This window comes from Ahaetulla prasina, chromosome 1 (genome assembly GCF_028640845.1).
Source record: "Ahaetulla prasina isolate Xishuangbanna chromosome 1, ASM2864084v1, whole genome shotgun sequence".
Taxonomy (NCBI): Eukaryota; Metazoa; Chordata; class Lepidosauria; order Squamata; family Colubridae; genus Ahaetulla; species Ahaetulla prasina.
The window spans coordinates 296327935-296353991 of NC_080539.1; the positions used below are offsets into that span (position 1 = coordinate 296327935).

At 40.2% G+C, this 26057-nt stretch overlaps 1 protein-coding gene across 1 annotated transcript in view; it reads right to left on the reverse strand.

Annotated features, from left to right (window-relative positions):
• Window positions 1–26057, reverse strand: part of LRP4 (LDL receptor related protein 4) — a 123539-nt gene that overhangs the window by 62701 nt on the left and 34781 nt on the right. Inside the window, exon 2 of the mRNA XM_058161972.1 lies at window positions 1622–1771. Within this exon, the coding sequence (XP_058017955.1) occupies window positions 1622–1771 (150 nt within the window). The remainder of the gene's footprint in view (window positions 1–1621; window positions 1772–26057) is intronic.

Here is a 26057-nt window from a genome sequence, read left to right on the forward strand (position 1 = left end):
ATGGGGGCGGGGCCAGTCAGAATTTTTACTACCGGTTCTCCGAACTACTCAAAATTTCCGCTACCGGTTTTCCAGAACTGATCAGAACCTGCTGAAACCCACCTCTGGAACTGAGCCTAACCTAAGAGTAACTTTGATTGAAATTCAAACTTTCTATTGTACAGCTAAGGATTTATATTGTACAGCATTATTGTACATAATGCTCCTCCCCCTACTTTAATAAGTTCTGTCTTTAAAGAACACACATTTGCATTTGCAAAGTATATATAAAATAAAAGAGTATTTGATTATTTTTAATATTAGCCACCTAGCTGTAATTTTTTAAATTTATTTATTTATTTATTTATTATTTTTATTAATTTAAAATTGGTAATGTAACTCCCATTTCAGCAATGACATTTAGTCAGTGCATTTGGGTTATGTGCAGTGGTGGGATTCAAATAATTTAACAACCGGTTCTCTGCCCTAATGACCATCTGGATAGGCGTGACTTGGTGGTCATGTGACCATGTGGGCGTGGCCAATTCAACGTCACTCACGTCGATGGGCGCTTCGCCTTAGCTGTTACAATGTAATAAGGGTTAAGCAGAGAGGCACTTTCTGTAAGCAGGGCAGTAAAGATTAGGCTAGAAACACCACCAGAATGTTTCCTTCCTGCCTTCCTTACAGGATTAGCCCTGTAAAGTGGGGGGAAAAAATAAGATTTCTTCCAACAACTGGTTCTCCGAATTGCTTAGAAAGTTAACAACCGGTTCTCCCGAATAGGTGCAAACTGGCTGAATCCCACCACTGGTTATGTGTCATTTTGTTTTGCAAAATAAAAATACATCTTTGGAGAAAGCATGGAAAAGGGGGTCCTTCTCAGTTTAATATGGTACAAGTTCTACCTTCACAGGTATATATAGTAGCTGACTCCCGTTTCAGTTTTTGAAGGAATTAAATTCATTCTCCCTCTCTCTCTCTTTCTCTTTCTCCCTCTCTCCTTCCCTCCCTCCCTCTGATAATCCTACAAAAATGACTTTAAAAACAGTTGCATAAATGGCCAAAAAAAAAATTAGCATCCAAGATCACTACTGGCTTCTGTCATAAGGCATCACAGTAGAAGAAGTACTGAATACTATATCCTTCCTGACTGTCCTGTGGCCATGTTTCTCTCTGCATCCGTCTTTTGTCCCCTGTCCACTTTCTCCCTGCAACTGCCAATCAGTGAGTGGTGATCTCAAATGCGTAAGAGTCCAGAGTTCAAATCACTATTTACACTTCTTTTATAATGATGTGATAGTGGAAGTTGAGCCTCTCTTAGGTCATAAAATAAACACAAAATGCAAAACGCAATTTTGCTATATCTGAGGAGCACAAAAGATAATGCAACAAAACCCTGCCTCCACTAGTTTCCCAGAAGGTCAAAGACAGTGGCTGGAGACTGATCAGGTTTCAGCATTTCATAGTTTACCAACATGCATTTGGTCTTCCGGACTCTAATAATAGAATCTTAAAGTGACCCTTTAGGAAAAATAAGCCATATGCCTATTTAAAAGAACCAAATACAAAAGCATAAAAGCACATGGAAGTCTTCTTCACCCTCAATCCCTCCCTCCTAATTTATGGATTATTTTCTTACTACAACCATCTTCATCACTATGGTCCCCACAGTCGTTGTCGCCATCACATTGCCATTGAGCAGGGATGCAAGTGCATTCACCAAAGGCACTAACCGCACAGGTGAAATGGTTGCGGCCACAGGAACATTCAGAGCTGCTGCTAGCTGCACCTGCGGGAAAGAAATAATCAGCATTATCTTAGAGAAGAGTCTAGAAAGATAAGGATACAAAAAAGCATTCATATAAGGTCACCTTGCAAAGTATTTTCCAATTTACGTCACACAATCTATTATTCTACAGCTAACTGGATACCACTACTAAAAGCAGCCAAACTGAGTCTATAACATGTGTTTGCATATTATCAGGAAATGCATCCACTGTACTGAATAAATAGCGTAATAATTTTCTACTTTCAGACGGATGAATGAATTAAAAATGAGTTAACCTATGAAAAGTATATTTTCTGACTATTTGTGGTGTTAATTCTCTGACAAGAATTACAAAGTGTGGAAAAAATATGTATATTCTTCAAAGTAAGCAAAAAGGCCTTTTTCAGAAAATACGCTGCAGAGATGGGAATAGTTGGCAAAATTATGTCCATAGATAGATATGGATGTTAAATAGAAATGTGTGTGCATTGGCACAGCAAACTTTTCTTCCAAAACAGTCTCAAAAGATGGAGACCAGAGATGAATTGTAGTTAAAATTGGGCAAATGAGAAATATACAAAAATCATAATGGATCCAAATGCTAATTTTAATTTATGAGGAATTTCAATACGATACCCTATATCATTTGGTTAACTTTACCATGTCAACGTGCACAAGAAAAAAATCCATCTTTAATTACGGTATGTTGCATAGCAATGTATGCAATATATGGTAATAATATGTGTTCTAACAAGACATTTTAAAAATATGTTTTAGATTATCCTTACAGCTTTGGGGCAGAAACAAAAATGCCAGTTAAATGAAGTTATTAATAACAATAGCTAAACCGAAAGAATGCGCAACAGTGAGACAGATGACAATGCCCCATTTTCAAATTCATTGTGTAATGTCACTTTAGTTCTATTTCATAAACAAATAGTGCTCGGTGTGTGTCATTTCCTTACATTTCTGGGTTGTTGTTTTTTTATAATCTCAAAGTGCTCACAAAAATATAATAATATTCTCTCTGTAGTAGTAGATAGCATGAAATAGCATTTCATGGTGATATTAGCCATAATATGGGAGAAAACAAGGGAGAAAGAAGATAGCAGATTTGAGGAAAGCCAAATTCTTTTCAAGTGAACCCTCCCTCTAAAAATGGGACATATGTTTTTGCACCATTCAAAGGGTTTCAGAAATCCAGAAGAGGAGTCATGTCTATGAATATGACTATCTCCACCTTGCATTCCAACCCCAGTCAGTCAAGAGATCCGGAAATGCTTTGGAAGTCAGGGCACCTGACTACTGGGCAAGCAAAGCAGTTACTTAGAGAATAAAATATACTCTTCTCGTTGTATCAGAAGGGTCCTGGTGCTATGAAGGATGCTTCAGGTTCTAAATCGGAAATAGCCACGGAATCTCTTCTTTTGCTGAGAAACTTGCAAATTGGTAAAAGGCAGGACAATAAGGAATGGCTATGAATCATTTCCCTTTCTAAGAGTAGCGGCTGGCACAAAACTTCAGGCTTTCAAGATGCACTTAGATGCCTTGCTAGCATGCATGAGAGAGAAAGAGCGAATCCCAAATTCTTCCAACCCCTTAGCAGGCTGCAAAACTAGCAGGTCAAATTGGTGGGACAAATGTTAAAGCATTAAAAATAAGGCGCTGCAAAAAAACAACACACACACACACACACACACACACACACACACACACACGCTCAGCCCAGAAATGTGTGATTTACCCCCAAAACCAATCTCACAAATCCTTTCACACACAAATACTGTATGTTCTTGGTTTTTCCCACAAGTATTCTTTTTCAGCAAAGCTGCTGAGTTGGTTCTACAATGAGATAATTAGGAAGCAAAAACACCTACAATATAATGCAAATACCGAGAAATCTGCTCTGACCAATCTTCTACTCACTCCTACTTTATTCCAAGCATTGTTTTATAGGAAGACCAAGGGCGGTTTTTTGGTTGTTTTTTTTTTTTTAACTTTCTCCCTCCCCTTGCCAGAGTCTCCAATTGCATGATTAATCAATTGCCCCTACAGTGAAGAAACATTGATTACAAAGCAGTGTAATCTTGCTTTGGAGAACTGCCAAATAGCAACTATTTCTCCACTTCTCTCTTAAGAAACTGATTCGATCCTCAAGTGGCAATTCTTCAGTGAAAGAAAGTACAGTTAATCCTGTTTTAATGGAGGGATTTGTTGACCCGTTGTTTAAATAGAGAATTCTTCAGGCAGAAACTGAGAAAGTCACTTTGCATTCATACATACTATTGTGGAAGAAACAACGCTCACTTACAGAGCCCATCCAGCAGAAGTGGCAGAATTCATTTCAGATTGAGTCCTTTGGCTGCAAGCAGAGTGAAAATTTTGCAGAGCAGCACAACACATACCGGTAGCTGGAACACAACACCTATATTGTGTTTCATAATAATAGCTCTGGGAAATTTCCTACAGAGGAAAGAGGGCTAAATATTTTAACTCACACTTTCTGAGATATTCCTTGACAAAATGAATATCAATCAATCAGAATAGAGCTGGAAGGGACCTTGGAGATCTTCTAGTCTAGTCCCCTGCTCAAGCAGGAGATCCATTTTCAGACAAGTGGGCTTGGAAAACTTGGAACTCCATCACCTTCGACAAGACCTAAGTTTAACTCATAGAATCATCTATTGTAATGTCCTTCCTGTCAAACACTACTTCAGCTTTAATTGCAATAATACAAGAGCAACCAATAGATTTAAACTTAATGTCAACCGTTTTAATCTAGATTGCAGAAAATATGACTTCTGTAACAGAATCATCAGTGCTTGGAATACTTTACCTGACTCTGTGGTCTCTTCTCATAATCCTAAAAGCTTTAACCAAAAACTTTCTACTATTGACCTCACCCCCATTCCTAAGAGGACCATAAGGGGCGTGTATAAGCGCACAAACGTGCCTACCGTTCCTGTCCTATTGTTTTTCTTTTCTTCTTCCCATATATATATATATATATATATGAGAAGAAGAAAAGAAAATATATATATATATGGGAAGAAGAAAAGAAAAACAATAGGACAATCTGAAAATATTGAGGCTTACACGGAAAATTCTGACATTGAAAAGTCTCCTTTTCATTCTCAAGAAGCCGTGAACAATGCAACAGACAAATACAGAAATGTGCCTTGAAAGCAAATATTGCAAATACTGAAATCATTTTTTTCCTGATTCTCCATTGAAAAATTCTGAAAGTTTTCAACAATGTGTCTTATTTGTTGTTATGTAGACAAGCAACTAAGAACCAAAACCATTGCTATTTATACTTCAAATTTTCAGAAGTGATCTATTTCCTGCCTACTTTTATTTTAGAAGCAAGAGAAAAGACCTTGCCTTTGATGACCTATTCTAGAGTGAAGTATTAAGTATTAAATTTATTTTGTTAAGGGAAACACTGCAGAGAATTCATACTGAAAATAATAGGTTTCACGCCTTATATATAAATAAACAAAGGACTATGAAACTGCAAAATAAGCAAAGTACTTAAGGTAAAGTTACAAGATTACTTCAAGAAAAACTGAGCTGCAGGATCCTGTATTAACTGATTTGCAGATACTTCTCCCAGAATAACTGCTAGTATCTCAAACTGACAACCGGCTGTTTACCTTCTCTATCAGATAGCAGATATTGTTCTTCTGTCTTCCAGAAATCCTAGTATTGTCGTTTTCTAGTTTTTAAATACCCATCCAAGCATCATTCTTTCCTATAAAGGTAAAGGTACAGGTTTCCCCTGTCCAGTCATGTCTAACATTTCTTGGTCGAGGCACCAGCATTGTCTGAAGACATTTCTGTGGTTGTGTGGCCAGCATGACTATACACCACAAGTGCATGGAATGCTGTTACTTTTCCGCCAAAGTGGTACCTATTTATCAATTTGCATTTGCACGCTTTTGAAACTGCTCGGTGGGTAGGAACTGGGATAAGTACCGTAGCTTGAGCTCACCTCGTTGCATGGTGCTGGGTCTCGAACCTGGGTTGTCAGCTTTTCAGTTTTTAACTGCTGAGCCATGGCACCTTCCTATTCTTTCCTATATTTATTGGTAAAACACTTCTTGATATTCTACTCATAATGTATTTGCAGCCCAGAACACAACAGTTCTGGGATGCATGAATAGAGGGATAGAATCAAGATCACATGAAGTGTTAATACCACTTTATAATGCCTTGGTTAGGCCACACTTGGAATATTGCATTCAGTTTTGGTCGCCACAATGTAAAAAAGATGTTGAGACTCTAGAAAGAGTGCAGAGAAGAGCAACAAAGATGATTAGGGGACTGGAGGCTAAAACATATGAAGAACGGTTGCAGGAACTCGGTATGTCTAGTTTAATGAACTAGGAGAGACATGATAGCAGTGTTCCAACATCTCAGGGGTTGCCACAAAGAAGAGGGAGTCAAACTATTCTCCAAAGCACCTGAGGGTAGAACAAGAAGCAATAGGTGGAAACTAATCAAGGAGAGAAGCAACTTAGAACTAAAAAAAAATTTCCTGACAGTTAGAACAATTAATAAGAGGAATAACTTGCCTGCAGAAGTTGTGAATGCTCGAACACTGGAAATTTTTAAGAAGATGTTGGATAACCATTTGTCTGAAGTGGTGGAGGATTGGACTAGAACAGGAATCTCCAACCTTGGCAACTTTAAGACTTGTGGATTTCAACTCCCAGAATCCCTCAGCCAGCAAATTTGGCTAAGGAATTCTGGGAGTTGAAGTCCACAAGTCTTAAAGTTGCCAAGATTGGAGACTCCTGGACTAGAAGACCTCCAAGGTCCCGTCCAACTCTGTTGTTGTTATTATTATTATTATTTAACCACTCCTATGTAGCATAATTGTACATATCTAGATCATGTTCCTGGATAAAAGGTTAATCTGTAATAGTGCCATGCTTTTAAACTATATTCACAATCAGGACATCTAAAGATAATTTAGGGAAAAATCCTAGTTTTGAGACCTAAATTACACATAGCCAACTGGTTTGTTGGATTATTCAGTATCAGAGTTTTGGCAGATTGTTGTGGCTTCAAGTAAGGAGAGACTGAATACCATCAAGTATTCAGTCTCTCCTTACTTTGGGAATGCACAAGATGCTCAGTAGCTGTTAATTGAAATTGACATGAAGGTGTTGCCTGTTCGGTCTTAAAATACAACATATGATCTCTTCTTCCCATATCCCTATCCGTTATCTATAAATATATTCATAAAGCATTGACATTTCAGTCCTGATGTCAGCCAAAGTGTTACCAGAGATAATAATATATCTATTTAAGCCAGGGTCAAATAAACCAACTTTATGTTCTTTTCTTTTACTTCTTACAATCTTAATCTTTAGTCCATTCAAAAAATATATTAGAATTTGATTTCTTTTCATTTTCTTTGTCCCTTTATATGAGATTCTCAATAAGCCTCTTTTGTTAATCTATTAAATCAATATTAAAAAGTTATCCACATCACTCTCTTAGTTCATAGTTTGTGTATCTCTTTTAAGAATTAAGACATCACTCAGGGAATATGGGTGAAAGCTTTTCTCCCTTTTTCAAAATATTCAGGATCATTGAAATAAAACAAATAGCAGGACACTAAGAACAGGAAAAAAAGTATTTGACTTGCACAGTCAATAATTGATCACTGAAATTTATTATTGGCTCAAGGTGACTTGGCTTTTAAATGTATTAGGCAAATACAAATATAGGGAAGTAGATGTCAACGAACTATAATAACTTGATATTGATTTTTATTTCATAGAATGTATGTTTCTGAGTGGCACTTGATGAGGAACATGCAGAATACATGGTGATATTTTATGTAAATATATATTTTAGCCTCTTGCTAAAAATTCCAGGAAACATGCAATGGTCTTTCCTTAAATTAACCAGAAATTATTGAAAAAGTACCCTTTTGCCTCCAACTGAATGAATGGACATGGTCCACATCACTGGCACTAGAATTAAGTCTGGGCCCCTTTATATAGAAGTTCTGCGGCTTAAAAACTGGAAACAAATTGAGCCAAAGATGTCCCTAGAACTGGGGCAAATGTCAAAAGCAGTGCTGTACCATAAGCTCCACCCCTTTTGTATATGCACCATGACATGCATAAATGTATGGGGCAGAGCTGCAGGCAAGGCAGCAACAATCCACCCAAGAGGAGACAGTTGATCAGAAATCAGCTATTTAAAGGAAAACCATTCACCCACTTTCATTTTTCCTGACCTGCATGAAATTGATGTTATGAACATTATGGGGTTTGTACAGAATTTTCAAAATCGGGGCCATTCAAAAACCCTCCAAAAGGCCAAGATTTGAAAACCGCCATCATCTCTCTGGGAATCTGCTCTAAACCAAGCAATTCACGACTGATCTCACTCACTCCTGTGCAGAGGTGGACGGCACATGAATTAACAACTGGTTCGCTAAGCATCAAAAATGCGAGTGTGCACCTTCTGCGCATGTGTGCGGCCTTCCATGCATGTGCTTTGCTCGTGAGTGTGGCTTGCATGCACGCACGTGGTTTAAAAAATGTGGCTAAGTAGGATGGTATAGCGCCGGGGCAGACCCACCCGCAGGTCACAACTACTGGTTTGCCCGAACTGGTCTGAACCAGCAACAGCAGCACCACTGCTCCTGTGCTTAGTAACATTCTATAAATTTTAGCCGTCTGTCTCTCATCATTAGTAACCAATTTCCTTAACACCCGATTAGCTCTGTCTAGAACTAATTAATGCTAAAGGATCTGGTCCCTGTTATATATCCAGAGGCCAATGAGTTTGCAGTATTAGCAATTTAGCAGAGTGGAATGCCCAACATTTCTTTCTCTCTCCACTTATGCTCGTAAACTACCATCCCACAATATGTTAAATATGTATTTATATCAACCCCTTTTCTGTGTTACTACGCTAAGAATTCAATTCACTAATAGGGATATAATTTTCCAGCCCTAGAGCATGGGAAGGAAATAAGAGCTTGTTTCTATATCAGATTTTTGAGGGCTGTAATCCGACTCTTTTCAGGACTGTGATTTGCAGAATTTCAACCACAACTCTTCTGTTAAAGCAGATTTCCCCAAAGTGACACATTCCAGATGTTGTGGACCACAACCCCATCATCTTCAGCTTCCTCAGCTAATGACTTGGGAGGGGAAGCAGTTGCAGCCCAAGGTATTATAATGGCACCAATATGAGAAACATTTTGTGAAAGGGTCAGCAGATGAGTTATTTTGGTATAATCTTTTCCTTGTTAATAGTGGAGCATCTATGCAACACAGCTTCCTTGTCATTATTTGATGTTCCACCAGAGGCTGGGAAATCAAGCCACAGCAGCTTAGTTTTTGCAAAAAAAGGTCTCTGGAGAAAAAGATGATGGTAAATGTGGCTTTGTGGCAAGAATGAGGTAGAAACCTCTATTCTGCAATGCCCAAACAGAGAAACTTCAAAAGCAGAACCACAAGATAAATGCAGCTATCTTGGGAGAAAGATGGTTTTTTTAAAAACATGTAACAAAAACACATATAGTATTAGGTTTCTCTCAAAGAATGAGCAAAATAGGAAAACTTACTAACTGCCAGACTGAACTGACTATGTCAGAACCAGCCCAAGCTCATCAAGTAAGGAGTACCACACAACCACAATGTCATCACGGATCCCCCACTGCTTACCAGAAAATTGAAAGAAATTCAGACTTGAAAGTAAAAGGAGCCTTGGTCATTATTTTACGGGATGAGGGGAAACCATTTGATAAATACTTTTTATGGGTTCATATGGGGCTAGACATTTCCAGTAGTGTTGCCAGAAGCAGAACAAGACATTCAGTGGCGAAGTTACAACAGCACAGCAATCCAAGCAGGAAAGTTTGACCCTACACAGCCCACCCGCATATTGCGTACTTCCAGAGAGGTTCGTGAACTTAAGTTTTAGCTCTTGCTATTCTTGTGCTTCAAGCCTTCTCTACTGAAAAGGAATTTCCTCAGTTTTTGAAGAACAAAAAACATCCCTAATTCTTCCCAAGATCTGGTTTTTGGATCTATTAATTCCCCTGCTTCAATGGTGGGTTGCCCCTGGTTCAGACCGGTTCTATATAACCGGCAGTAAAACCGGCGGAAGGCTCCACCCACTGACCCAAACATCATCAAAAGTGATCTGCGCATGCGGGCACGATGCGAACCGGTAGTAAAGGTAAGTAGAACCCACCCCAGCCCTGCTTGTAATCAATTCTGATATTTAATACTAAGATTTTATCTTTAAGTAGGAGTTAACAAGACAATGATCTTAACTGAAAGCCAAAATAAGAGACCAGGGAGAAAACAAATTACTTCGGCAACTCTCTACCAGAAATAATCCAGGTTTGTTTTGTGCTTTATTACTTCTGAGGCAATAAATCACCAATTGGCAGATACACATTAGTGAGTATTAGATATTCATTGCTTAACTTCAATGCATACACTTCACTTGTTGATGTGACTCCAGAACAGAGCTAGATACTAAAACAAGACATTTGTTCAGTTGGTTCCAAATGTGGCAATGTATTTTTTCTGTGTCTTTCTCCTTAAATCCATTCTCATCTGTCACTTGTCCAGCTTTGGCCAACAAACTGCTGACTGAATGTGTGGAAATTACAATTCCCAGAATTTCCAACCAGCATGGCCACTGACCAAGCTGACCGAGATGTGACAACTGAAATCTGTATCCTAAACACAATGCAGAGCAAACACAAGTTGGGGAAGGCTGCATTAGACACACCATTAAACAAACTCTACGGAAACCAATTTAGTGTTACGCTTATGTGCCAAGATTTCCGTTCTTCAACTCAGGAAGTAAAAACAAAGCCTTCTTCTCCACTTCAGAAATCAAAGAGCAGCCCTTCTCTCTCACTCCCCTGTCCACTTCTGCCCTGAGTGAAGGGCAATTGGTATTCCATATTATTGGAAAACCAAACTCGCTCAGACTCTTGGGACATTGATGTAGGTATTGTACTACTTTTAGATTCTCCAAAAATCTAATCTTAAGTAGGAAGAGCCAACTCCAAAGCAACTATTGACACAGGAATGAGATTGCCAGTCTCCTGGCAGAATCCCAAAACTTAAATGCTACTGTTATTCAGAGTTCTGAATTAGCTTTGGATGTGGGGAGTTTGTGTTGATCAACAGCCAAAAGTAACAAGAAGGCTGGAGAGAAATTTGTCAAATGTTGATAAAGCCATAGGAGGAAAAATTCAGGGATGCTACCAAGAAATACAAAGACATTTCAAATATGCACACTAGAAAAGAGAGAACTTTAGAAAAAACTTTGTTCTTTTATAGAGACAGCTTTGGGAGACCCACTCAGGACAATTTTCTCCAATCTGATCTTACGTCTACTCATACTGAACCATGTTGGCTTACAAGCTGCAAACTAACCTGCCTGCGAGGTTCAATTTGGGAAGGGTTGGCTGGGACAACTGAACCTCATTCAAATATGCACATTAGTGTCATCAGAGAACCTGGGAAACAATGGCTTTTGAGTAATTAAAAAAAAGTATCCGATACATCTCAGAATTCTGTATTGACCTCATTGCAACAATCAGCACTAGAATATGGTTCTCTGTGCAGAATACATCATTTTAAAAAATATTTGAGGGTGGGAGCAGGGAAATATGCAGAAAATTATACAATGCTGATTTTAGACCAGGGGTGTTAAATTGGATTTCTTTGAGGGGTGGATCAGTATTGTAGTTCTCCTCTGCGGGCCAGCTGCTGGGGGAGACGGGATGGCAAGTCTCCACCCACGCCCCATTTTGGCTTCCAGAGGCACCGCGGGCCAATCCTTTGTTATTTCCAAGCCGGCCCCGTGGGCCAGATTTAAGCACCCTTGAGTTTGAGACCCTGTTCTAGATGAACAGAATATGTAGAAGGAAAAGAATTCAAGATTTTGTGATCGGATTTCGAAACACTACCTTACATAATAATGTTTGTGAATTCAAAGACAGATTATACTCAGTACTGATATTTTTTTATTAGATGGATTGACCCAGACTTCAAAGAACCCCCTTATCCTTGAACTAATTTAATGAATGCACCAAGATGCAAAGAATTAGTGGCCATTATGTACGCACACTAACGTATGTAGGCCAAATTGCCACATCTCTGGGCACCTACGATTGTACAACATTCAGCTGATCTTTCAATACTGCTCACCTGCAGCTACATACGTTGCTTAGTTGGGGAAAACAATGAACAGAAAGAAACATCCTCCCAGGAGATCTTGAAATACATAGAGATGTTCTGTACTTCATTGTTCCCGGTGTCCTGCAGCAATCTAATTTTGCAACTGGTGAAATTTAGGAACAAAAAGCTACAGTGGCAACTGGGTAACAAGAATAATGAGAGACAGTAGGACGGCATGATGGTTGGATGATAGCACTTTCAAAGCTGTAATGCCAGGTGGTGAGCAAATAATTCATGATTCAGCCTACTGCAGTTTAACGACAGGGTCCTCTTTTTTGTACGTGTTCAGCACAAGCTGTTCGGCTTTCACGGGCAAAATTGGAGCAAAAAGATTCATTCCAGTAAAAATCAGCCTCAGTCAATCTGGGAAATCTTTAGATGTATGGACAGAATTCTCAGCAACAATCATGTTAATTGGGAACTCTTGGTATTGTTGAAGAAAGATGGAATAAACTATATTCTAGGAAACACAGATGAATAGCAACTATCGGATCCCACTGTTAAAAGATAGTTAAAACCTAAATATCACTAGCAATGCATGTTAATGTTTCCGAGATGTACATTATCATTATTTATTGAATTCTTCCAAAATTGCTCAAGGCCCTTTACATATCTTAATCTTCTCAAAAATTCATGAAGGCAGACTATTACTGCCATAAAATGATGGCAAAGACTAAAGACATGGAGGACTTTTAGTGGCTATCACATGTTCTTAACTTGCCTGCTAGAACCCTCCTATAGCTTTAATCAAATAGCATTATTTAGAGGACTTATTTGTTTAGTAGATTTATATGGCCTCTGATATAAATATACATGGCTCTGGGTGGCTAATAGTATTAAAATGATAAAAACATACGCAGAACTAAATAAAACCCATAGCATTTAGGAAAAAAATTAAAAAGTCACAACCGAACACTCAACCAAGCAAGAGGCTCTGTCTCACACCCAGAGCTCCAGACTTGTGCAGAAATTCACATCTGCAGAGCCAAACAGAAGGCCAACAGAGACAGGGTCATGTGATCTCTGAAGCAGGGTCTCAACCTTGGCAACTTTAAGACTTGTGGACTCCAACTCCCAGAATTCTGGGAGTTGAAGTCCACAAGTCTTCAAGTTTATTTATTTATTTATTTATTTATTTAGATTTTATACCGCCCTTCTCCCGAAGGACTCAGGCGTGTACAGCCAAATTATAAAACAATACAATATACAATTAAAACAAGACATTTGTTCAGTTGGTTCCAAATGTGGCAATGTATTTTTTCTGTGTCTTTCTCCTTAAATCCATTCTCATCTGTCACTTGTCCAGCTTTGGCCAACAAACTGCTGACTGAATGTGTGGAAATTACAATTCCCAGAATTTCCAACCAGCATGGCCACTGACCAAGCTGACCGAGATGTGACAACTGAAATCTGTATCCTAAACACAATGCAGAGCAAACACAAGTTGGGGAAGGCTGCATTAGACACACCATTAAACAAACTCTACGGAAACCAATTTAGTGTTACGCTTATGTGCCAAGATTTCCGTTCTTCAACTCAGGAAGTAAAAACAAAGCCTTCTTCTCCACTTCAGAAATCAAAGAGCAGCCCTTCTCTCTCACTCCCCTGTCCACTTCTGCCCTGAGTGAAGGGCAATTGGTATTCCATATTATTGGAAAACCAAACTCGCTCAGACTCTTGGGACATTGATGTAGGTATTGTACTACTTTTAGATTCTCCAAAAATCTAATCTTAAGTAGGAAGAGCCAACTCCAAAGCAACTATTGACACAGGAATGAGATTGCCAGTCTCCTGGCAGAATCCCAAAACTTAAATGCTACTGTTATTCAGAGTTCTGAATTAGCTTTGGATGTGGGGAGTTTGTGTTGATCAACAGCCAAAAGTAACAAGAAGGCTGGAGAGAAATTTGTCAAATGTTGATAAAGCCATAGGAGGAAAAATTCAGGGATGCTACCAAGAAATACAAAGACATTTCAAATATGCACACTAGAAAAGAGAGAACTTTAGAAAAAACTTTGTTCTTTTATAGAGACAGCTTTGGGAGACCCACTCAGGACAATTTTCTCCAATCTGATCTTACGTCTACTCATACTGAACCATGTTGGCTTACAAGCTGCAAACTAACCTGCCTGCGAGGTTCAATTTGGGAAGGGTTGGCTGGGACAACTGAACCTCATTCAAATATGCACATTAGTGTCATCAGAGAACCTGGGAAACAATGGCTTTTGAGTAATTAAAAAAAAGTATCCGATACATCTCAGAATTCTGTATTGACCTCATTGCAACAATCAGCACTAGAATATGGTTCTCTGTGCAGAATACATCATTTTAAAAAATATTTGAGGGTGGGAGCAGGGAAATATGCAGAAAATTATACAATGCTGATTTTAGACCAGGGGTGTTAAATTGGATTTCTTTGAGGGGTGGATCAGTATTGTAGTTCTCCTCTGCGGGCCAGCTGCTGGGGGAGACGGGATGGCAAGTCTCCACCCACGCCCATTTTGGCTTCCAGAGGCACCATGAGCCAATCCTTTGTTATTTCCAAGCCGGCCCCGTGGGCCAGATTTAAGCACCCTTGAGTTTGAGACCCTGTTCTAGATGAACAGAATATGTAGAAGGAAAAGAATTCAAGATTTTGTGATCGGATTTCGAAACACTACCTTACATAATAATGTTTGTGAATTCAAAGACAGATTATACTCAGTACTGATATTTTTTTATTAGATGGATTGACCCAGACTTCAAAGAACCCCCTTATCCTTGAACTAATTTAATGAATGCACCAAGATGCAAAGAATTAGTGGCCATTATGTACGCACACTAACGTATGTAGGCCAAATTGCCACATCTCTGGGCACCTACGATTGTACAACATTCAGCTGATCTTTCAATACTGCTCACCTCCCGCTACATACGTTGCTTAGTTGGGAAACAATGAACAGAAAGAAACATCCTCCCAGGAGATCTTGAAATACATAGAGATGTTCTGTACTTCATTGTTCCCGGTGTCCTGCAGCAATCTAATTTTGCAACTGGTGAAATTTAGGAACAAAAGGCTACAGTGGCAACTGGGTAACAAGAATAATGAGAGACAGTAGGACGGCATGATGGTTGGATGATAGCACTTTCAAAGCTGTAATGCCAGGTGGTGAGCAAATAATTCATGATTCAGCCTACTGCAGTTTAACGACAGGGTCCTCTTTTTTGTACGTGTTCAGCACAAGCTGTTCGGCTTTCACGGGCAAAATTGAGCAAAAAGATTCATTCCAGTAAAAATCAGCCTCAGTCAATCTGGGAAATCTTTAGATGTATGGACAGAATTCTCAGCAACAATCATGTTAATTGGGAACTCTTGGTATTGTTGAAGAAAGATGGAATAAACTATATTCTAGGAAACACAGATGAATAGCAACTATCGGATCCCACTGTTAAAAGATAGTTAAAACCTAAATATCACTAGCAATGCATGTTAATGTTTCCGAGATGTACATTATCATTATTTATTGAATTCTTCCAAAATTGCTCAAGGCCCTTTACATATCTTAATCTTCTCAAAAATTCATGAAGGCAGACTATTACTGCCATAAAATGATGGCAAAGACTAAAGACATGGAGGACTTTTAGTGGCTATCACATGTTCTTAACTTGCCTGCTAGAACCCTCCTATAGCTTTAATCAAATAGCATTATTTAGAGGACTTATTTGTTTAGTAGATTTATATGGCCTCTGATATAAATATACATGGCTCTGGGTGGCTAATAGTATTAAAATGATAAAAACATACGCAGAACTAAATAAAACCCATAGCATTTAGGAAAAAAATTAAAAAGTCACAACCGAACACTCAACCAAGCAAGAGGCTCTGTCTCACACCCAGAGCTCCAGACTTGTGCAGAAATTCACATCTGCAGAGCCAAACAGAAGGCCAACAGAGACAGGGTCATGTGATCTCTGAAGCAGGGGTCTCCAACCTTGGCAACTTGAAGACTTGTGGACTCCAACTCCCAGAATTCTGGGAGTTGAAGTCCACAAGTCTTCAAGTTTATTTATTTATTTATTTATTTATTTAGATTTTTATACCGCCCTTCTCCCGAAGGACTCAGGGCGGTGTACAGCCAAATTATAAAACAATACAATATACAATTAAAACAAAGACTTAAAACAAGCATATTCCATAAATGGCCGAAATTTAAAACAATCAAATTTAAAACCCTAAAAATTCATAAATAATAACCCCAATTAAAATTATTTAAGATTAGAAATTTAAGCCAGTCCCGCTTGAATAAACAAATGCGTTTTCAGCTCACGGCGAAAGGTCCGAAGGTCAGGTAATTGGCGTTAACCAGGGGGAAGTTCGTTCCAAAGGGTAGGAGCTCCGACAGAGAAGGCCCTTCCCCTGGGGGCCGCCAGCCGACATTGCTTGGCGGACGGCACCCTGAGAAGACCCTCTCTGTGTGAGCGTACGGGTCGGTGGGAGGCATGAGGTAACAGCAGGCGGTCCCGTAAGTACCCGGGCCCTAAGCCATGGAGCGCTTTAAAGGTGGTAACCAGGATCTTGAAGCGCACCCGAAAGACCACAGGAAGCCAGTGCAGACTGCGCAGGAGCGGTGTTACGTGGGAGCAGCATGTGGCTCCCTCAATCACCCGCGCAGCTGCATTCTGAACTAACTGAAGCCTCCGGGTGCACTTCAAGGGGAGCCCCATGTAGAGAGCATTGCAATAATCCAAACGAGAAGTGAAAAGAGCGTGAGTGACCGTGCATAAGGCATCCCGGTCAAGGAAGGGGTGCAACTGGCAGACCAAGCGCACCTGGTAAAAAGCTCTCCTGGAGACAGCCGCCAAATGATCTTCAAACGACAGCCGTCCATCCAGGAGAACACCCAAGTTGCGCACCCTTTCCATTGGGGCCAATGACTCGTCCCCAACAGTCAGCTGCAGTTGCAGCTGACTGTACCGGGGTGCCGGCATCCACAGCCACTCCGTCTTGGAGGGATTGAGCTTGGGTCTGTTTCTCCCCATCCAGACCCGTACGGCTTCCAGGCACCGGGACAGCACTTTGACAGCTTCGTTGGGGTGGCCCGGGGTGGAAAAGTACAGCTGCGTGTCATCAGCGTACAGATGGTAACTCACCCCGAAGCCACTGATGACCTCGCCCAGCGGCTTCATATAGATGTTGAACAGGAGAGGCGAGAGAATCGACCCCCGAGGCACCCCACAAGTAAGGCTCCTCGCGGTCAATCTCTGCCTCCTTGTCAACACCGTCTGCATCCGGTCAGAGAGATAGGAGGATAACCACCGATAAACGGTGCCTCTCACTCCCAAACTCTCCAACCGGTGCAGCAAGATACCATGGTCGACGGTATCAAAAGCCGCTGAGAGGTCTAACAGGACCAGGGCAGAGGAACAACCCCTATGCCTGGCCCTCCAGAGGTCATCCACTAACGCGACCAAAGCTGTCTCCGTACTATGTCCGGATCGGAAACCAGACTGGAACGGGTCTAGATAGACAGCTTCATCCAGGTACCGGGGAAGCTGCCATGCCACCACACTCTCTACAACCTTCGCCACAAAGCGAATGTTGGAGACTGGACGATAATTTCCTAAAATAGCCGGGTCCAGGAAAGGCTTGCCAAGGTTGGAGACCCAACCTTCCAGAAAGCAGAAACCAAAAAAGGTTGACCCAGGCTTCACCAGCTACCACTCCTTAGCAGACAGGACCTGCAGCATGCCTCTCCTCCTAGACCAGGTGGGATGGGTGGAAACAACAAGAGATCCCATAAGTAACTCAAGCCATGAAGTACTTTAAAGGCAATTATCATGATTCTGAATGGCATCTAGAATTATGACAGATAATAGTCTTGGGTTTTTTTCCCACATGGTGAAAAGGCTTTCCCATTTTAGGAGGAACAATTTTTACCTAAACCGGAGGTAGAAATTTCTATTCTTAAAAATTAATATTCAGAGTTCATGGACCGTTAGTCCACTTGCTATGTTACTCCTTATTTGAAATTCCATGTTAAATAGCCTCCAGTTCACGATGAAAACATCCGTTAAACATTCACGTTAAACATTCACTCTTTAAAACAAGCGTCATTAAGGGACTTTATTTATATGACCTCAAGGAAGAGCAATCAGCAGCCCACTTCTTCCTACCAGAAATATGCAACATCTCCCATCTGAAAAGCATGTGGTCTGTACCTATAATTTCCCACCCTTCTCAAATGTGCATTGGCCAATGTGCAAACCCGGTAAGAATATTCCTGAAGGTGTATAAAGGACCTTTGTTCTCCTTCCAATTGTGTCTTACAGAAATATTTCCAAGCCAGTGGTCACTCACATATGTGAAGGGGTTCCTTGCAAGGCCTAAGGAAATGTCAAAGGGTGAGAAACATTTCCACCCATTAAAAATATGCTCATCTCCATCTGTATTTTCATTTTGAAAACTGGAAATTCCCAAGTAGAGGAGGGAGAAAGACAAGCATGGCTTCTCCCCAAACCTTTTTCACAGCACACACACCCTCCCCCCTTTTCACAATGCTCTCTAGTGGCTTTAACATATTAAACAAGTGACAGAGCAGAGGGCAGATCAGATCAGGCAGCCTTCAGACATAGTGGCAGTTCTCTAACAAACTGCTCAGACATAACAGAAAGACAAATAAAACGAACAACGGGGGAGAGACATGGACAAGCAAGCTTCTCATTCCTATTCTAGCTGTCACTTTTCTCATTCAGGTGAAGACTGAAACAGTGTGGACTTCTCAAGCATAACTACCCTGGCCCAAAAATTTGTAAATGCCTCAATTTTTTTTACTTACAGTACAGAGAAACATCTTAGGAGCTCAGCACTTTTTTTGAGGATTGGCAAATAAATGTGCAAACAACCCTTTGGGTGAAAAGCTAGACCAAGTACAGTAGATTAATTTACACTTTAGTGTTTCCTATAAGCAGAGACATGGATAGAGGAATTTTAAGGCATATTGCGGGAAAGGCGGTGGGTAGGCTATGCTCTGTTGTGAGGAATTGGTTGAAAGAATTGAAAGTGTGTGTACATGTTTGTCCAGTTTGTTTTGTGAAAGAGTTGAATGTGTCAACAGAAACATAAAGATTGAACACAGTTGGTTTGGGGTACTTAAAGTAAGAACTGTGTGGTAAAAGAAGAAAGAGAATGGAGAATGCAGGGGTGCCAAATGAATCCATTTAAATTCAGCTCAATTACTCCAAATAAATGAATACACTTCTTTGGCTTACTGCATCTTACTCCTTTTCCGAACACATTGTTTATCCTGAAAGGGAATAGGACAATGGGTATATATTACTGTTTACATGCATGTATACAAGCTGGCCTTTTTAGATGCTTTCATGACAAGAGCAAACATTTGTTGGAGAGGTTGTCTCAGGGCTTTCCAGTTAAGATGTTTATACAGGAATAGTTGCATAAGTATACTTCCTTATTAAATGAAATTAAAACATTTTAAGGCAAAAACATGTGCGGCCTAAAGATACACTCCACTTCTCAGAAGCTGTTCATTGTTACCTCTTGCACCGTTTCAGTTCAAAGTTCTGCCAAACCTTTTCTAGGCTACCTTAACAAATTACTCCCTCCCCCATTTCTGCATTTAACTCTTCCTATTTTTCCCTATGCTGAGGGAAATAATAATGGAATTTTTCAGGAACACACCAAGATACTACAACCCTGCAGTTTATATTATCTATACTAATCGCAAAACCCAAGGCATTTCTCTCAGATTTTCAAAACGATGCCTTCCTAGAGGAGGTCAAGGTTTAACTGATCCACCCGTCCTATTCCAAACAGTGATCAATCAGGTATCTTCCCAAGTGCTTACAGCAGGGCATGATCATTAATTGCCTCTCCAGAACATTGCTTTTAACATTTCATGCACAGATGTATATTCCTCCTGTGTATATAGTTTCCATTCAGCTGCCAAGACCAACAGCTGTTGATGTAAACCAGCCATTGCTCTCCCTGGACCCTCCAGATATACTGGGAGTACAATTCTTAAAATCCTCACCCTGCACCACTTTCTGATGTCCAGTTGCCTCTTGAAAAAGCACTTTTGGGACAACCATGACCTGGATGACTGAGAATCTTCATAGACATGTCCACTGTTGCCCTCTTAGATACCTCAATAGAAGGAAGAAGCTGATAGAAAAGCCTCCACGAAGCTTCACACTGGAAAGATGGGCACAAGTGAAAATATTACATTATTACAGTGGTTCTCAACCTTTTCTTCACCATGGACCCCTCTCCATATATCTTTTGTGACCACGGACCATGCCACGGCCCCCCCAAGACTTAAGATTTAAATGGTAACATTTTTTCAAGCCTTCGTGGATCCCCTTGTGATGACATCGCATTGCCCTCCCCGGGGGTCTGCAGACCACAGTTTGAGAATTACTACACTATTACACTACTATATTTTTAGATCATCTGGTAGAGGCTACATATTCCACAAATGTAAATTCTGTTAGCTGACCACTGGGTCTTCTATTCTAAATATATATTTGCTCCTGGCTATCTTAAATCTGCTTGGACACTCTCACATAATGTGCTGGTGTGACAGCATATAGACAGTACAGTAACAACTCCTACAGTTGTTGGCCAGCCGGTCCAGAATGCAGAGGCATGTGCAGTATTGGATGACCACAGTATGCTCATGTAACATTGCTGGTTTGGGAACAACATTGACTCTCAGCAGGCTTCCAGGTACAATTGAAGGTGCTGGCTGTCACTCATGTGGTATGGAGCCAGGTTACTTGTAGGACCACCAACACAATGGCCTCCATTTGTCCCATTCGATCTGGCAGAATGGGCATGCTCTGCAACCTCTTGGGGAAGCAGCAGCATGAGTCCTAGAAAAGGTGCCTTCTCTGTCAGGGTGCCCGCCCACCTATGGGTAGTCCTCGGGTTATGACCACAATTGAACCCTAATTGAACGTAGCAACATTTTTGTTGCAAAGTGAGACATTTATCAAATGAGTTTTTTCCAATTGTACAACCTTTCTTGCTATAGTTGTTCAGTGAATCACTGTAGTTGTTAAGTTAGCAACTCAGTTGTTAAGTGAATCTGGCTTCCCCATTGACTTTGCATGTCAGAAGATCGTAAAAGGTGATCGCGTGACTCTGGGACACTGCAACTGTCATAAATATGACTCAGTTGCCAAGCATTTGAATTTCAATCACGTGACCGTGGGGTTGCTGCAATGGTCATAGGTGTGAAAAATGGCTAAAAGTCCCATTTTTCAGTGCCATTGCAATTTCCAACAGTCACTAAACGAACTGTTATAAGTCAAGGCCCACCTGTATTTCTACTCACCACTCAGACTTTCATTGGCCAGTCACATTTGATTTGTAAATATATAAATAATAAATGCAACTCCTTACAAAGGGTTAAGACTTTGTTGCCATATCCCAGTAGCATGCCCGTAACTCTCCCAGTTTTGTGTCTGCAATAATCTATGGGAGTTTCAGATTGTTCCTTTGATCGAGTGAAGTCGCAATTAATCAATGGGCTACTATAAAATAATACCCTACATGAACTAAACAGAGAGAAACCTATTCAGCTCAGCTCAATCTGGCTAGCCAAATCTCATGACCAGCTGGGATGCCCCTTTCCTTGCTTGCTCAGCAGGATGCCCCAAAATGGCGTGTGAACAGTCCCCTGCAGCATTAAAGTGAACAATTGTCTCTGCCAGTGTCATTCATCTCCTTCTGTTGCCAAGCTGTTTTGTTATTTCTGGTCCCCTTTCACCTTACAGGGAGGGGCTTTAGGAGCCCAACTGCTTGGCTGCCATACAAGAAGTACATATTTTTAAGGAAAGTGTATTATCATTTGTTTTTATTATCATTAGCAGGGAGGCAAGATTAGGAGATGAGCACCGCACGGCAGACAGAAGACAGAACCTTGTTAAAGTTCTCAGGCCCCAGTTGACCTGTTCCATTCCACCACTGGTCTGCCTCTTCAAGGGAGTGCAGAGTTTGCAGGAGAATGAGGGTCATGGGAGAACAAAATTCTTTTCTTCTTCAGGAAGTGGGGGGCTATAATTACTAAGAGGCAGTTTCCTGGTGGAAATCAACATGGGGACTAGCGCCTGCTTGTTTTGCGTGCAAGCGAGTGGCCTTTCATCCTCTCCTTCTCATTCATTTTAGATCATTGAGAGGGAAGCAGGACATAAGGACCGTGCCATCCACAGTTCAATGGCACTCCACCCCTACCAAGTGGCTCAAATAAAAAGGCAGTTGCTACAACACAAAACTAAACAGGAGTGGCAGTCCAAAAGGACCCACAGAGGAAAAACATTCAAACTTGACCCTCTGCAAATAGCCATAAGAATGGGAGGCATCAGATGTTGTTACTCTTCAGCCAGAACTGCATTTTCCTAGCTCAGGGACACTGACATTTTTCAGGTCAAAAACTATTTCCCTTCTTAGGCTTCTCTAATCATCCCTTTCCATTCTTTCCCCTAGCAAAGTCAACTTAACTCCAAGGATGAGTAGCAGTAACAAAAACAAGCCTTTTAGGTTGGTTAAGATTTTATTTATTTATTTTTATTTCTTTCTTTCATTTATTTATTTTGTCAAGCATGTATTTTATGACAGATACAAGTGTAAACATAATTATAAATACATAAAAAGAATACGAATAAAAGAAAACATTAGGACAGGGACGGTAGGCACGCTGGTGCGCTTATGCACGCCCTTACAGACCTCTTAGGAATGGGGTGAGGGCCACAGTAGACAGTCTAAGGTTAAAGTTTTGGGGATCTGGGGAAGAAACTTTGAAAAAATTTGAAAAAAAATTGACAGATCATGCCAAATCACTTTTTGTTTAACTATGGTTTACTGACTAGATCCCCATGGGTTGTATTCCTATTAGGCTGTAAACCACGATAGCTGTTCCATACATTCTACTGAATCAAAAACAACACCAACATCACCTTACAGTTCAGCATGATGCATAGATTTACCCATTAGGGAACTGTGCTAGCTGTCTCAAAAAAGAGATGAAGAGTTGAATACCTCTTTCTAGAACAGGGGTCTCCAACCTTGGCAACTTTAAAACTTGTGGACTTCAACTCCCAGAATTCCTCAGCCAGCAAAGCTGAGGAATTCTGGGAGTTGAAGTCCACAAGTCTTAAAGTTGCCAAGGTTGGAGACCCCTGTTCTAGAAGGTGAATGCTACATGTGAATTTGTACAAATGTAATGGTTCTTTCACTCTGAAGGTGTCAGTATGTAGCCAAACTTAGCTGGATTTCGTTAGCATTTGGAGGAGAGGGAAGATACTGAGTACTATCAAATATGGAATAGATGGTATTCCTGGCAGGAGAGTAAGCATAAAACTTAAAAGAGATTTTTGTCTTGAGACTGAATTCTGAATAGAGGTTAAAATAATTTAAATAAGAATGTTGGTTTATAGAGATACTTAGAAGTAGAATCTGTATATAGAGGTTAAATAGGATAAGAGATACCGATGTAGGAAAAGCTGTTATGAGTAATGTAATTTTGACGCGTTTGTCTTTGTGTGTTTTATATATATTTTTGTTTTTGTGTATTGTGTTTTTTTTTGTATTGTGTATTTTAACTTTTGGAAATTCAATAAATATTATTTTTATAAGGAGGATGAATGCTAGTCTGGTAAGCCAAATTAGCACCCCAGAAGAAGATAATGGCAATCACTTTCATGCTGTTGCCAAGAAAGCAGAATGTATTTCCTTTTAAGTAGAGAAGCAAAGGAATATATATGTCTAACTGTGCTCCATTCACTTCTGCTTGACTGTTTAAAATGCTTACAGTTATATCTTTTGATTTCACTGTAGAGCCGGGATGTCCAATCTTGGCAACTTTAAGACTTGTGGATTTCAACTCTCCCAGCCAGAAGTTGTGGAAGTTAAGGTCCACATTTATTAAAGTTGTCAAGGTTGGATACCCCTGCTGTAGAACATACTGGGATCAGTAGAAAAGTGCAACCTCGATTAGATGAAATATTAAAATAGTTCTACTATTTTTAAATTGAGTCTTTTTCACACGCTAATAGGATTTCTCCCTCCCCCTTTTCTCTAGCATGTATGAATTCATTCAGGTGTGTACAAATTTTAAATTAGGCATCTGCTGTTTCTGAGTGGCAGATGACAAGAACTACAAGGACAATATAGGACGTTTGTATAGAGAAGATTAACCTGATGTTGAAAATCAAGTTTTCCCAGTAGGGCACCCATAAAAAACACTCCATATATTTTATACATCATACCGACATGCGAACTAGTACTTATGACTTAGTTGCAGGAATTTGTCGGGGTTATTACTTCTTGTGATATCTACTTGTTCAAGAAAGAGGAAAGAAAAGTCCTTTCTAGTCATTTCTTAACACTTTCCCTTGACCCCTGAGCGGCAATTCTCTCTCCCCAGGTCTGTTTCCATTATAATCTTAGCCCCACGCATACTCTATTTTTGCCTAAACGTTAATTTAAAGCTGCCCTTGCCCTATATCAGGGGTCTTCAACCTTAGCAACTTTAAGACCTGTGGACTTCAACTCCCAGAATTCCTCAGCCAGCTTTGCTTAAAGTTGCCAAGGTTGGAGACCCCTGCCCTATATAACATAAAAAAGTGAAGGACCCCAAACGTCCAACGGTTGCCTTGTAACTAAAGAATCAACATTTCTCAGCATCCCATAAACAGTGACCCAGTTTGTGTTTAAGAGCTCCAGGTGATTATCTCCAGGATACTTGCACTCCTTCTACATATATAGCACTATTCTATTATTTTCTTTATTTATTCCATATTATTTATTTCTCAGATTTTTCTGACTGCATCAGGTTCATTATTACTGCTTTTAATTTAGGGGCAGGGCATCATGGCAACCTTGACTTCATAAAAATTAAAATATAAAATAAAAGCAGGTCCAGCCAATCACCTAAAGAGCGGAGAGGAGAACTGAGGAACCTACCCCAAGGGCTTCATTACTTTGGCAGCACAGTTCGGTTAGGGCTCTAGTAGTACAGCTGGAACTGGCAATTCCATCTCTAAGCACCGACATTATGAAATGACAAATCACGTGACCTCACTAGACTTAGCAATCGCTTGCACTTCCATTGTTAAATGAATCAGTGATACCATTAACCGAGACATCACTGGACCATAGCTTAAGATTTCACATTTGCCTTCTCCATTACTTTACTTATTGGAGACGTGTTGTGAAGCTTGCAAATGACAATCACATAACCATGGGATCTTAAGATGGTCATAAATGCACACAAGTTGCAAAGTGCCTGAATGGCAACCATATGGCCCCTGAATGCTGCAAGGGCCATAAATGTGAGGATTGATTACAAAGCTGTTTTTTTCCCCAGACTTTCTCTAAACAAGGCAGGTGGTAAATAGGGCTACTTGTATACCACAAAGCTGGCCAAAGACCTTCAGAAGGAGGTGATTGTATGAAACAAGGCCTCCAGAAAAGAGTATAACAAGTGAATTGGCTTACATCAGAAAAACAAATCCAAACATCCTATAGGTAAACAATTTAGGGTTTTAAAAGTCAGCTCCATTACTTGCAAGTAAAGTCAGAATCCTACAGAACCAATATAATTGTTTTACAATTGATGTAATATATTCCAAAGTAGCCAGTGCTTGTTAGCCAACTGGCAGTGACCTTCTGTACCATCTGCAATTTTCAAATACTTCTGCAGTTCTATGTTGATTGATTACAAATGGTTCTGTGCCACTTCAGTAATATAATTGTAAGTGGCTATGTTTGCCTATGAACTCCAATTTCCATCATCCCCGGTCAGCATGGCAAATAGTCAAGAATGACAGAAGTTGTATGCCAGTGTTTGAGTTCCTTGATCTATTTTGACTGTCAACAATTTCCCAGAGCTCCAGGCAAAGAAGTTTTGAATCATTCACCACCCCTAATGCTTTAAATGGAAGTTCTGAAAATCAAATTTGGGCTAATCTCTGGCTTTTAGCATTCTGGACAGTGGTAGGTTGCTCCTGGTTTGGCCCGGTTCTTGCGAACCGGTAGTAAAACCGGTGGGAGGCTCCGCCCA